At 41.8% G+C, this 15,254-nt stretch overlaps 1 protein-coding gene across 1 annotated transcript; it reads right to left on the bottom strand.

Moving 5' to 3' along the window:
* Window positions 1-7,289: 7,289 nt before the first annotated feature.
* On the bottom strand, window positions 7,290-8,537 carry LOC147168987 (odorant receptor 131-2-like). Its single transcript, XM_086084297.1, has 2 exons — window positions 8,367-8,537; window positions 7,290-8,144 (listed from the first exon to the last, which is right to left on the bottom strand). Exons 1-2 carry the CDS (start codon window positions 8,535-8,537, stop codon window positions 7,290-7,292), a joined length of 1,026 nt encoding a protein of 341 aa, XP_085940423.1.
* Between the last annotated feature and the right edge of the window lie 6,717 nt (window positions 8,538-15,254).

The following is a 15,254-nucleotide window of genomic DNA, read 5'->3' as shown; positions in this document are numbered from 1 at the left end:
TAAATTTTTACATGAGGTCTGTGTGAACAAGTTGTAGTTTGATGTCGTTTTATTGAGAGTTGGGATAATTCCTACGATATTGAACTGGACACGTCGTGGGGTGGTGTATTTAAAAAGTGACGTAAGTGCACACCTAGAGAAAGCTTTTTTTATGCAGGATGAAGTAGTGATTTTTGTTGTTGTTTTGTTTTGTTTTCGTCTCGCTACGAAGAATCCTTAGACCATAATATATATTGAATAAAAGGGTTGCCGGATGACGTGAGAAGTCTTTCTTCCACTAAGGATTCCGAAGATTATGGTAGCGCACAGCTTTTTTCTTTTTTAGCAGTTTGGCCGATTGGGGACTAATCGATATTTGCTCATGACTCTTATTGAGAACGTCCATTTACACGTAATAAGTTATTTTGAAAATGCGCCTGTTTGAAATTGAACAGTATTGAGGGGTCCAGGTTGATTACAGCGATGATTGGATTTGTGTCGCTGTATTTGCAATCGAGAGATTACGTGGTTTTTATTTTATTTATGGCGCTTCTACTTTTGTAGTTTTGAGGTCAGGATTACCGTATGAATTACTTTTGTTCTACGGTTTAATTCGATAGCGCGTGACAAGTTATTTTGAAAATAAGCGGCTTGCAAAAATTTTGCAATATATTGAGGACAGTTTAGCTCAGCGGGATTGGATAACCGCTGTGTATAAACGAGAGGTCACGTGATTCTTATGTGTGTGTATGTTGTGTGGCCATCTATGTTATTCCTGTAGATTGTTTAAACGTTGTCGACATTGTTTAAACGTTGTCGACATTGTTTAAACGTTGTCGACATTGTTTAAACGTTGTCGACATTGTTTAAACGTTGTCGACATTGTTTAAACGTTGTCGAATAAATTTAACCTATTGAACTATTATGTTAAAAGTGAGACGTCACTGTATTGATAAATATTAATACTACTTGCGTAGAATATAAACCGAAAGTAAAAAATAAAAAACTACAAAAATGGAGGGCGATTTCGACCGGGATATAGAATGGTTTGTCCTGAATGTGCTTCTGGTTTATAGTCGGAACTTGTGCTTGGAGTCGCAGCCATGCGGAAATAAAAGAACGTCGATGAAAAATGAAAAAACAAACTATGGATCGATTGTATGAAAAGCTGTCGCTGGACAAAATGCTACGAGGGACTTTTGTATTTTCTTTGATAGATGCTGGTGATGATACAGTGTCTGATTTTGATGCTAAAATAACTTCCCCTCCGAAATAAGTTAACCCGTTTACTGAAATCACCGTACAAAACTGCGGTTTAAATGCCATAAGATTTGCAGACAACGAATTGATAGAATAAAACCGTTTATTATTTTATAATGACTAAAGAGTCTGTGCGTATGTATTTGAGTGTGTGACCTAGCTTCTAAAAGGTGGGGGCTATTATTGTGATTGTGAGTGAGAAATGTGCGTATGGAGATTTTGTTTGCTTTTCTTCAATATCTTTGACTAAGTTTGGTGTTGTTTTTGTGTGTGATGAGACTGGTGTGATGATGGCGTTTGTTTTTCGAATGGGAATGTGGTAAAATAGGTTTTGCGATGTATAATGCTGAGACCCCCCCCCCCCCTGTTTCTAGGTTAGAAGAAAAGGAGGGGGCTGTGGGTTAGAGCATAATGTGTCCTCGTAATGGGACTTTTTCTCTTTTCTAGGCAAGAGAGGAATGATAAACAATAAAAAAAATAAGTAATAGTATTTGAAAGATATTGTTGAGTTTTTGTAGAAGAATATTAAATTTGTGTTTTATTTTTTATTTATTTTTTAGTGACTGAATTGATAGTCTTTTACACTATAATAATTGATGAAGATGGTTAATTTGTTAACTTTCCCTTTTCGGGGCAAATGAATAAAGAATAATGATAAAATAATAGTATTTTGTATTGAGCTATATTGAGTTAACATAATTATACCTACATCTGTACAGCTGTGGCTAGAAGTAAGATAGTTGAATAAGAAGTTATAAATGTTTTTGAAGTCGATATAATAATAATGATTTTTAATATTTGTTTTTTCTCTGAGTGTGTCATTTCAGAAACTGATGCTTAAGTTCCAAAGCAGATGAGGGTTTGATGGCCTTCACTGATTACAAACTGCGAACGGGGATGCGCCCCAGCTGCTGATACGTTGTATTTGCAAGTATTGCTAGTAGCTATTTTGAAGGGGTATTTCAAAAAAAAAAAAAAAAAGCTGTTTTTTACGAAACATTTTTGAGAAAGCAGGAAGTGAACTATCTTGCTATGATCCCATTTCCTCAGTCTGGCATTGTAGTGCATTGGATCAGCCGGGTGCATTCGTTGGTCGAGGTGAGCGCCTGGAAGGACCGAAAATGTGTCATCGGGTCCACATTGCAGACAGCGTCTGAATGGACGTGGCAGAGATCAAAGGTCAACGCCGCAGAGCACAGTCTTCTCCTCCTGTGCCTACAAAAAACATGGTGCTCAACTTCCACAATGCCCAGTGACTGTGTACAAGCCTCATTGCAGAGATGTCTCCTCTCATCGCTGATGCCTGCTGAACTTTGTCTGACACAGCCGCCGCCCTGAACATTGACTTTTAAAAAGCTGGTGGTCTGACTAGGATGCGACCCTTCAATCAGTAAAATGCTGCACGGTGGTATGCAAGGCATTCTTAATGTGTTGGATGGGGAACTGTGATCTATAGCAAGGTATTTCAGGAAATTGAAAACGACATATGTGAATTTGAAATGAGGCATTGAGAAAATTTATTTCAATCTATAGCCTACTAAATTTTTGCCTATTTTCTTGGGAGAATCAGTTTCTGAATTGGTACAATGGGAATTTAATTAATACGATATGATACGATATATTTTTATTTTTTTCGTGAGGAATTATCATTTTATTTTTTTCTGGACTCCGTCCAGCTGCAGCTACAGTATAGAAAAAATAATAGGATAAAATGAGTAGAAATATTTTGTGTGCTGTGTTTTTTATGGGCCCCACTAATCTGTAAAAGAGGTGAAGTTGATTAGCAGTTTGAGAATAATTTTTAGTTTGATTAAATCTAGGAAATGGTAGATATTTGTAAGTTTTGTGTAATTCGTATCCTGAATTAGATTAATATGGTTACCTCTATTTTTTATGGCCCCAAAGTCATCATATATTAGTGTCTTAAATTGTATCTGCTTGTGCTCATTTTTATTGTAGTGTTTTGTAGCTCTCTCGTTTACCTCATAGCCTGATTTAGAGGGTTGTGTTATTTACGACGTCTTTTGAGTTATGAGGTCTCTATTTTATCCTCCCTTTATCTTGACGTGTTTGAAAAAATCAGTGGATCTTTGTCAAAATGAGGGAGTTTATGTTTAAGAAATTAACCAATGTAGACGAATTAGTAGATTAAAAAATGAAAAGGTTTTGAAGTGATAATCCACAGTTTGAATATGAAGAAATCTACCAGAGGAAATCGAGCGAAGCAAAGTAAGTCTGAAGCAAGCAAGGACAATAATGCATATTCGCTGGATGAAGGTAATTATATTATATTATATCTTTTATTTTAGAAAAATGTAATGTTTGGAGCCCAGTGTTTGCAAAAGAGTATAGATAATATGAATATATGTGAGCTTTTTCCAGAATGTCACGATTCGGCCAGTCGTGGGATTCTGGGAAGAGAATATATGATATGCTAGTAAAATGATTCCTTTCAGGATGGTGAAAGGCACAGTTATGCAAATTTAGAACAAATTTAGTCGTGGTAAAAAAATTACCTATTATTGAACAAAACCTATTTGAAAATAAATATTTACAAGCTCTGTCTTATATTAATGAATGAGCGAATGTCATTCAACTCAATCAAAGGCTGGGCTCTATTTCACTGTCACAAAAATAGATCTTTTCCTGTTCCAACAGCACAGGACCTACGGATCTTAACCAAATAACATTTACTAATCCCAACTAACAAAAACTATCAGGGTTTTTCCTCCAAATAAAATTTATGTGGGTTTATGAGAAGACTAAATGAACATATTTTACTCTCAGACTGAAAGGAGAGACAACATTCCACAACTGGTCTACAAGGCTGCCGGCTATCTCATCAACTGATGATCATCAATCTTATCACCTCCGACCTGGGAGCCACGTCAGCTGACCCAGTGTTCGGTTCTGGAGCGGCCGTTTGGACATCGTTTTGACATCATTCAACGGATCAAGTCAAGTGCCTTTTCCTGGGCAATCATCACGAGAATCACATTTGCAGGCCATCTATTCTGGGGTTCTGTCATGATTGGGGTCAGCTGTTTCTGTTTTCCCTTGCAGTTGCTGGGGAAACAGCTGGAGGGCGGATCCCGCCAAACACACCTGCTGCCCATTAGCTCGTCAGGCCAAGATAAAAGCCTGACAGAAGCAGCAAGGAGTGTCGGGTTATTACTCCGTGATGCTACTCTGTATCTCACACTACTCGCTGTTCTAGCCGCCCTCGGGCGTGATTTTGTGTTTCCTTGTTTTTGATTAAAACTAAGTTATCAGCATCACTGCCGTGGCTCTCCTACCTTCCTGCATTTGGGTCCTCCACTCCGTTTCGTGACAGCCAACTTCAACCGTGACAGATCGTGACAGGTTCTGCAAAAAGATGACGTCATCTTCTCATTCAACAAAGAACTTCATCACGAGATGGCTTCAAAGAACACATATTCGTCTGCCGATATATTGCGACACTTTTTAATGAACAACATTTTATGTTAAGCCTCACATATGCTATGCTTATTCCACTAAAAATCTTTTAAATGTATCAAATTGTTTTTTAATGTCATATGATTGCTAAACTACCTCCTCTCCTGCTAAAGGGCTAAACTATCTCCTCTCCTGCTAAAGGGATGTTTTAATGATAATTATTTCCACCACACAACCATTGAAAAACATTTTTTTAATGTGTTGAGCTCTCATGAGCTCAAATGAGGGAATGTTGAATTATTAACATTGTTTTTCAGTTTCAATTTATATTTTAGCCGTTTTGGATTTAGTTATAGCTGTGTAGCTCAATGAATAGTATTGTCTATTGTATTCTTATCTGTCTCTCTCCTGAGAAAAGAAGGGCAACGGGTTTCTTTTCCACTATTATCTAAAAGGGCGTGTAGCCTGGTACCGGTCTCAGTCGGTCGAAGAGACAGGCTGATTTTTTATTGTTTTTCTCTAATCTGATTTATACCTATGGGAACTTGCTGATGGGAGGAGAGGGGGATTTTCTTGTATTCACTGATTTGCAATAAATGTACTGTGTGCTGGAGGAGGAGACACACTTTTGAACAGAACACTGCTTGGGTGACTTCATTTGTGTGATCAGAAGCTTCTGATAATGATACCTTTGCAAAGGGACTTCTTCACCAGAATCTCACCATTCAGTTAATTGAACACGCAAAGAGTAGAATACAATTATTGTCTACTCTAACACCAGCTAGAGCTAGCTAGCCAGCTAGAGCTAGCTCCCATGGTGCTCGTTTACCTGCTAGGGAGAAAGCTAGCTAGCACATGGGGCTAAAGCCAAACATGGGCAAGCTTTTTATTTCCTGGACCTGGATTTGCCACCTCTGAAGGTAAGCTATGTTTGTGGGGACGACAAAAGTGAAATCTTTTTGGAATGAATGCAAGAAGCGAATGTTGATGCCATTTCAGATGGAAAGCAGCAATCAAACGCTACGGTTGGTCAAGAATGACAAAAGCAAACTCATGGTCTTCTTCTTCTTTATCTCTACGGTGTATAGCGCCACCTACAGCGGCGGAGTCCCTTCTCAATATTGGCAAAAGAAGAACACAAGTCGCATATTCAGTCAATTTGCTTAAAAAATGTGAAACAATTGGATGGAAACCTGCAACAATGGACTGATAGAAAAGAAGGGACTAAGGCCCCGCCCACACCAAAGCCCGTTTCAATGTGTCCGCACAAGTTTCTTACCGTTTGGCCAGTTGGTCCACAGTTGGCGCCGTTTTGGAAGCGGGCTCCAGACTGGAAAGATTTCAAAACGCCGCCGCCGGGTTCCAATGTGGACGCCGCATGCGGGATTCTCCTCCAGCGATGTCGTCGTTCTTACGCGAACCGCCAGTCTGTCAACAATGGCGGAAAGCCGCCTCGTCGTCGTTCTGCTCCACCTTCTTAGCTTCTCCGGCAAAATATTTGGCGTAATGTTGTTGCGCTGGAAACACCGCCATTGTCACTCCTCCTGCGCTGGTCTCTCCCTTCCGCATATATTACCGGATAGCAGACGAGCCCGCATACGCCCGAGCAAGCCACCAATGAAGCGACAAGGCGGCCATCTTACTCTCGAGTAAACTATACGTCCACATACAGATTACGAGCTGTGCATGTCTCGATATAGTTGGATAGCGGCAATGCGTAGGATGGCATGCCAGGAAAAGTTTCTCGGGAGGAGCAAGATGGCGGCCTCGCCGCTTCAAAAGTCTCGGCCTATCGGCCATTCAGATCGGTCTTTGGTCTTCTTTGCTGATTCTTCTTCTACGCTTTCCGTTAGCTGCGCTGCAGCGCCACTCCAGCCTCGGCAGCCGCGAAACGTCCTCAATGTCTCCTTTTGGACGTCCGCGCGTCTTGAAACCTTTCTGTGCGTGCGAGATTCTTTCGAGGAACGAAGCCGGCTCTGCGTCCGTGCGAACGGGCCGAATGGCACGAACGCTAATTGGCATGACAAGACACACCTGGGCAAGACACAAAAGGCCGAGGGCACTGATTGGTCGACACACGAGGAAGGGCAGGCGGGCAAACACAGGTGGACATTAGGGCCCGACCGATCTGCATTTTTTGAGGCCGAGGACGATTTTGGGCAGAAAAACATACCGATTAGCAATCAATCTGCCCATTATTTAAAAATGTGTGTGAATCTTCATCATTTGGAGGAAAAACACTCGTGAAGTCGATGCTACATAATACGCAAGCAAATGGTACATTCAGGGTCCTTCCGTTTTCTTCGATGATGTTTTAGGGGGCAAATAATCGTGCATTTGGCGCAATTGGCCGATTGCTTGAAGGGCAATAATCGGTCGATTAATCGCTCAGGCCCTAGTGGACATGCACTGTAAAAAAAAATAATAAAATAATAATCTGTTGTTTTTACAGAAAAAAACCTGACAGCTGTGGTTGCCAGAGAAATTCGGTGAAAATGTAAACAAGTTTACAGAACAGCTCGTCGATGTCACTGCTCTTTAATGCACAACAAACAGTAACTGCTTCAGAATTGGACCAAGATTGTACAAAGTATCAAACGACGCGGGAATGTTTGAGCAGCGTCGCGCTCCGGTCACGGTAGTCGCGGTCGGCCATTCTTCCAGGCGTCGGCTGCTTTGCTCTTGCTGGTTCCTATTCCTGCAGCGTCTGCGGCGTCTGCGGCGTCGGGGCCGCTCTTGCACAGCAGGTCCCGTTGGAGGTACTTCCGGAAGCACTTGTCCCGCACGCCGTACAGGATGGGGCTGATGGCGCGGGGCAGGACCTGCACCACCACGTAGATGGCGAACAGCGAGTCGAGGAAGTTCTCGGGGAACCAGCGCTGCAAAGCTTCCGTGAGCATCGGAGCCACGTACGTGGTCATGCACAGCAGAACCTGGACGCCGTGCAGGACGATGGTCCTGCGAGCCTTCTTGGCGTCCTTGCTGGCCGTCTGGGCGGCGAACAGGATCTTGAAGTACGCGAAGAGGATGGCCGACCACACCAGCAGCTGGTACACGATGTATAAGATCTCCTGCTTCTTAAGCAGCAGCTGCCCGGGGAAGACGATCTCCCGCAGGCAGATGATTTTGGAGGAGAAGAACGCCAGCGGCTGGACGGCCAGCGTGACAAACAGGTCGGGCAGGATGGAGACCAGGCTGGTGGTCCAGATCAAGGCGATGAGGACCAGGGTCCTCCTGACGGTGCAGATGCGGGCGCGGCGAAGCGGCAGACACACGGCCACGTAGCACTCGGCCGCCATGCAGGCCAGGTTGAGGGGCGTGTTCTCGGTGGTGATGCAGGCCATCAGGATGACGGGCGCGCACGCCCACGCGCTGATGGTGCGCAGCGTGTAGCTGACCACGAACAGAACCACGGTCACGCTCAACTGGATCATGTTGTTCACGACCAGGTGGAAGAACAGGATGTAGCGAGGGTTCCAGTACAAGATCTGAACACAGACACTTGCGAAAGGCTCCGCACCCCCAAAGTCAATACGGCGCAAAGCCGCAACATTTCAAAAGAAAAGACGAGTGCAAAAAATGAGGGACGATTACTCGATGAAAAAGAAAAAAAAGCTCTAAACAAAATAAAAACCAACTCAAATGAAATTTCCAAGACTCATCTTGCGAACGTGACCGAACCCGGAAAACAGGTGAGCCAGAAGTCGTACCTGGTGCTTGCAGAAGGTGTACATGAGGCTGACGTTGATGGAGTTGATCGACAGGCCGATGACGAGCACCAGAACGTTCTTGGCCACCGCTTTGCCCAGCGAGTCTCGGTATTGGATGACGGCGCTGGCGTTGGCGTTGGCGTTGGCGTTGGCCAGGGCGCTGACGCTCATGTCGCCGGCCGCTGACGACAAAACACGTGCGACCTACGTTAGCTTTTTTTTCCTCAATCTCAAAATGGCAACCTTGTGCTTCTCAGGCCAAAAAAGTCTTCCAAAGGAATTCTGTATATACGTTTTTCCATGAAAAATGAAGAATGTTCAAAACAATGCATTGAAGAAAATCTGCATCATCATCATCATCATCATCATCATCATCATCATCATCATCATCATCATTAACGAAATGAAATAAAAACGAAAATGCTTGTAAAAAAAATGAAAACGAACTGAAACGAACTCATGTTATAGCAAAAATGTCCTTCATTTTAGTCTTTGGGAATGAATTGAAATAAATGAACCCAAATAAAGATGTTTGAAAGTCATATATGAACAAGTATTTTTGAAAGAAAACAAAAAATAAAACGGATGAAAGATAAACTCCATTTAAAACCCAAAACCAAATGAAAAATCCCAAACTCTAACAGCCCTGGTCCTAAATGACAAATAGCCGACATTATTGATTGATTTTTGGACATTTTTCATGGAATGTGGCCTTTTTTTGTTGTTGTGAAAGTTCACATGAGCAGACATTTTGCGTCTTTTCCAAATGTCACTGCAACTGTCTCGGATTGTCCAAAAAGAAGACGTGACATTTTCTTTACATTTGACGACTTTCCCACCAAATCCATTCGATGGCCCGACTTGAGCACCCCTGATTTAGAGTATACTTTATGAATACGAAATACATCAACCTGAGGATTAGGTAAGGTAAGTTTGCGTTCAAATGATCTAAAAAAAAAAAAAGGCATAAAACTGAAGTTAAAGGCTTGAAACATTTCTGTGAGTTCAGAAAGATTGAAAAGATCCCAAGAAGGTTTTGTTGAAATGTTGCTCTTTTGGAAGCTCTTTTTGATTTCTTGACTTTGAATGACAATCTTGTCAAACGTTGAGTATGAAATGCAATTTCTTCCTTCTTGACAAACAATCCTTTCTTATAACGCGTACTAGCGGCTTCCATTTTCTTCTCTCTTCAAAGAAATGCGTGTTTTTGCGAAGATGGCTAACGTGGATTTGGAGCGTAACGAAGCGACATCAAACGCGTGCGACCTGAAAGTGAGCTTTAAGTCAACGGCGAGCGTTCGCTTCCTCCTCATCAAGTTTGTAGAAAGCCTGAAAGATGTGCGATGCGTTTGCAGAATCCAAGAATCAAGTCATGACTCACCTGTCCGTCCGTGGCAGGTAGATTCACCTCTGACCTCATGCCCGCCCTCCAGCCATCTTTTATAGCCCAAACTGGAGGATCTCGCGCAGGCGCGCACACGCCTGCGCTGATGCGCACGCAGACAAAGACTGAAGAGTGACATCATCCGATCGGCCGCTTTTCCGCGCCGAGTTGGGAAATAAATGGACACGAAATGGACAAAAAGAAGACGGCGGTGAGTTTGCGACACAACGTCGACACTTTCCATTTCTTTACAATCACATTTTGTGAGTTACTTTGTCACCATTCGCAGGTTTGAAAGTAGAAATCCGTTTTTGGAATCCGATTTACATTCAACCGGCTCCAAAATTTGGAAAACCTCATTTCCTTTCTCTCAGCTTTGAATCTTTCACTTGTAGCGGGAAAAAACAAACAAAGCAGACGGAGCCTACGATTGATTTCATCAAATTGGAGCAAATTGAACTGATCAATTCTCATTGAACGCTTATACGGCGCTGGCAGCTGCGTGATTGACATAAACAACATCAAGTCAAATAAGGGACACCCGTCCGTCCGTCCGTCCATCCGTCCGTCTGTCCATCCGTCCGTCTGTCCATCTGTCCGTCCGTCCATCCGTCCGTCCATCTGTCATCCGTCCGTCCATCCGTCCGTCTGTCCATCTGTCCATCCGTCCGTCTGTCCATCCGTCCGTCTGTCCATCCGTCCGTCCATCCGTCCGTCTGTCCATCCGTCCGTCTGTCCATCTGTCCGTCCGTCCATCCGTCCGTCCATCTGTCATCCGTCCGTCCATCCGTCCGTCTGTCCATCTGTCCATCCGTCCGTCTGTCCATCCGTCCGTCCATCCGTCCGTCTGTCCATCCGTCTGTCCATCCGTCAGTCCGTCCATCCGTCCGTCCGTCCGTCCGTCCATCCGTCCGTCCGTCTGTCCATCCGTCCGTCTGTCCATCCGTCCGTCCATCCGTCCGTCCATCCGTCCGTCTGTCCATCCGTCCGTCTGTCCATCCGTCCATCTGCCCATCCGTTCGTCCATCCGTCCGTCCGTCCATCCGTCCGTCTGTCCATTCATTCTTCCATCCGTCTCAGGGTCTCTCTCATCCTGCTGATGACTTCTGAAGCATACATATCCAACTGAAAGCATTCTTTCAATGCGTCTGCTGCACATTCGATTGTCTGGATTGATTGACCGCTGAAGTCAAAGTGAAAGCGGAATTGGCCAAAGAAGGACAAACTGGATGTCTGTTTGATTGACAGTCCGCACGGAGGAGAAAAACAACAACAAGTTATTGTGTTGTGCCGATGGCAAGCCTCAGAGGAAACCGACCCGCTTGCATCATCCTCCTCCTCATCTTCGTCAGTTTGCGATGCGATGACAACGGAACGAGTCCTCAGACGCCGCGTGACCTTTCGGGGCGAATTCCCTCCGAGGATTGTCAATTGCGTGTGTGAATTCTCGGAGGAACATCCGCCGAATGACTTGATGAATCTGCAGGGGACAAATAAAAGGTCAAATAAAAGGTCAAGCAGCTCGTTAGCGGGGATAGAAAGTCACAAAGTTGGCTGCTGGTCTTGAAAAGTTTGTTCCACGACATCACTTTGTACTCAACGGTGCGATTTTTCCCATCAATCTGCTTTTGTACTTTTATTTGCGGCATTTTCAAAACGCATTTGTTACTTTAGCGCGTGTGTGTGTGTTTTTTTTTAATGCATGACTTGATCCGTTGAATGATGTAGAATGATGTCCAAACGGCCGCTCCAGAACCGAACACTGGGTCAGCTGACGTGGCTCCCAGGTCGGAGGTGATAAGATTGATGATCATCAGTTGATGAGATAGCCGGCAGCCTTGTAGACCAGTTGTGGAATGTTGTCTCTCCTTTCAGTCTGAGAGTAAAATATGTTCATTTAGTCTTCTCATAAACCCACATAAATTTTATTTGGAGGAAAAACCCTGATAGTTTTTGTTAGTTGGGATTAGTAAATGTTATTTGGTTAAGATCCGTAGGTCCTGTGCTGTTGGAACAGGAAAAGATCTATTTTTGTGACAGTGAAATAGAGCCCAGCCTTTGATTGAGTTGAATGACATTCGCTCATTCATTAATATAAGACAGAGCTTGTAAATATTTATTTTTCAAATAGGTTTTGTTCAATAATAGGTAATTTTTTTACCACGACTAAATTTGTTCTAAATTTGCATAACTGTGCCTTTCACCATCCTGAAAGGAATCATTTTACTAGCATATCATATATTCTCTTCCCAGAATCCCACGACTGGCCGAATCGTGACATTCTGGAAAAAGCTCACATATATTCATATTATCTATACTCTTTTGCAAACACTGGGCTCCAAACATTACATTTTTCTAAAATAAAAGATATAATATAATATAATTACCTTCATCCAGCGAATATGCATTATTGTCCTTGCTTGCTTCAGACTTACTTTGCTTCGCTCGATTTCCTCTGGTAGATTTCTTCATATTCAAACTGTGGATTATCACTTCAAAACCTTTTCATTTTTTAATCTACTAATTCGTCTACATTGGTTAATTTCTTAAACATAAACTCCCTCATTTTGACAAAGATCCACTGATTTTTTCAAACACGTCAAGATAAAGGGAGGATAAAATAGAGACCTCATAACTCAAAAGACGTCGTAAATAACACAACCCTCTAAATCAGGCTATGAGGTAAACGAGAGAGCTACAAAACACTACAATAAAAATGAGCACAAGCAGATACAATTTAAGACACTAATATATGATGACTTTGGGGCCATAAAAAATAGAGGTAACCATATTAATCTAATTCAGGATACGAATTACACAAAACTTACAAATATCTACCATTTCCTAGATTTAATCAAACTAAAAATTATTCTCAAACTGCTAATCAACTTCACCTCTTTTACAGATTAGTGGGGCCCATAAAAAACACAGCACACAAAATATTTCTACTCATTTTATCCTATTATTTTTTCTATACTGTAGCTGCAGCTGGACGGAGTCCAGAAAAAAATAAAATGATAATTCCTCACGAAAAAAATAAAAATATATCGTATCATATCGTATTAATTAAATTCCCATTGTACCAATTCAGAAACTGATTCTCCCAAGAAAATAGGCAAAAATTTAGTAGGCTATAGATTGAAATAAATTTTCTCAATCCCTCATTTCAAATTCACATATGTCGTTTTCAATTTCCTGAAATACCTTGCTATAGATCACAGTTCCCCATCCAACACATTAAGAATGCCTTGCATACCACCGTGCAGCATTTTACTGATTGAAGGGTCGCATCCTAGTCAGACCACCAGCTTTTTAAAAGTCAATGTTCAGGGCGGCGGCTGTGTCAGACAAAGTTCAGCAGGCATCAGCGATGAGAGGAGACATCTCTGCAATGAGGCTTGTACACAGTCACTGGGCATTGTGGAAGTTGAGCACCATGTTTTTTGTAGGCACAGGAGGAGAAGACTGTGCTCTGCGGCGTTGACCTTTGATCTCTGCCACGTCCATTCAGACGCTGTCTGCAATGTGGACCCGATGACACATTTTCGGTCCTTCCAGGCGCTCACCTCGACCAACGAATGCACCCGGCTGATCCAATGCACTACAATGCCAGACTGAGGAAATGGGATCATAGCAAGATAGTTCACTTCCTGCTTTCTCAAAAATGTTTCGTAAAAAACAGCTCGGTTTTTGGGAATACCCTTCATAATAGCTACTAGCAATACTTGCAAATACAACGTATCAGCAGCTGGGGCGCATCCCGTTCGCAGTTTGTAATCAGTGAAGGCCATCAAACCCTCATCTGCTTTGGAACTTAAGCATCAGTTTCTGAAATGACACACTCAGAAAAAAAAACAAATATTAAAAATCATTATCAATATGTCGACTTCAAAAACATCTATAACTTCTTATTCAACTATCTTACTTCTAGCCACAGCTGTACAGATGTAGGTATAATTATGTTAACTCAATATAGCTAAATACAAAATACTATTATTTTATCATTATTCTTTATTCATTTGCCCCGAAAAGGGAAAGTTAACAAATGAACCATCTTCATCAATTATTATAGTGTAAAAGACTATCAATTCAGTCACTAAAAAATAAAACACAAATTTAATATTCTTCTACAAAAACTCAACAATATCTTTCAAATACTATTACTTATTTTTTTTATTGTTTATCATTCCTCTCTTGCCTAGAAAAGAGAAAAAGTCCCATTACGAGGACACATTATGCTCTAACCCACAGCCCCCTCCTTTTCTTCTAACCTAGAAACAGGGGGGGGGGGGGGGTCTCAGCATTATACATCGCAAAACCTATTTTACCACATTCCCATTCGAAAAACAAACGCCATTATCACACCAGTCTCATCTCACACAAAAACAACACCAAACTTAGTCAAAGATATTGAAGAAAAGCAAACAAAATCTCCATACGCACATTTCTCACTCACAATCACAATAATAGCCCCCACCTTTTAGAAGCTAGGTCACACACTCAAATACATACGCACAGACTCTTTAGTCATTATAAAATAATAAACGGTTTTATCCTATCAATTCGTTGTCTACAAATCTTATGGCATTTAAACCGCAGTTTTGTACGGTGATTTCAATAAACGGGTTAACTTATTTCGGAGGGGAAGTTACTTTCGCACCAAAATCAGACACTGTATTATCACCAGCATCTATCAAAGAAAATACAAAAGTCCCTCGTAGCATTTTGTCCAGCGACAGCTTTTCATACAATCGATCCATAGTTTGTTTTTTCATTTTTCATCGACGTTCTTTTATTTCCGCATGGCTGCGACTCCAAGCACAAGTTCCGACTATAAACCAGAAGCACATTCAGGACAAACCATTCTATATCCCGGTCGAAATCGCCCTCCATTTTTGTAGTTTTTTATTTTTTACTTTCGGTTTATATTCTACGCAAGTAGTATTAATATTTATCAATACAGTGACGTCTCACTTTTAATATAATAGTTCAATAGGTTAAATTTATTCGACAACGTTTAAACAATGTCGACAACGTTTAAACAATGTCGACAACGTTTAAACAATGTCGACAACGTTTAAACAATCTACAGGAATAACATAGATGGCCACACAACATACACACACATAAGAATCACGTGACCTCTCGTTTATACACAGCGGTTACCCAATCCCGCTGAGCTAAACTGTCCTCAATATATTGCAAAATTTTTGCAAGGCGCTTATTTTCAAAATAACTTGTCACGCGCTATCGAATTAAACCGTAGAACAAAAGTAATTCATACGGTAATCCTGACCTCAAAACTACAAAAGTAGAAGCGCCATAAATAAAATAAAAACCACGTAATCTCTCGATTGCAAATACAGCGACACAAATCCAATCATCGCTGTAATCAACCTGGACCCCTCAATACTGTTCAATTTCAAACAGGCGCATTTTCAAAATAACTTATTACGTGTAAATGGACGTTCTCAATAAGAGTCATGAGCAAATATCGATTAGTC

Source organism: Leptonotus elevatus, chromosome 9 (genome assembly GCF_054856555.1).
Source record: "Leptonotus elevatus isolate MCC_2025b chromosome 9, RoL_Lele_1.0, whole genome shotgun sequence".
In the NCBI taxonomy this organism is placed as follows: Eukaryota; Metazoa; Chordata; class Actinopteri; order Syngnathiformes; family Syngnathidae; genus Leptonotus; species Leptonotus elevatus.
Note: the sequence above shows the minus strand (reverse complement) of the source record. Positions and strands in the feature narration are given on the sequence as shown.

What these genes read in the sequence shown, in the direction of transcription:
- LOC147168987 (XM_086084297.1), bottom strand. Translation starts at nt 8,537, where the DNA reads ATGAGCGTCAGCGCCCTGGCCAACGCCAACGCCAACGCCAACGCCAGC. An exon ending in ACACCTTCTGCAAGCACCAG is followed by an intron (nt 8,145 to 8,366) that starts GTACGACTTCTG and finishes GTCTGTGTTCAG; the next exon opens with ATCTTGTACTGGAACCCTCG.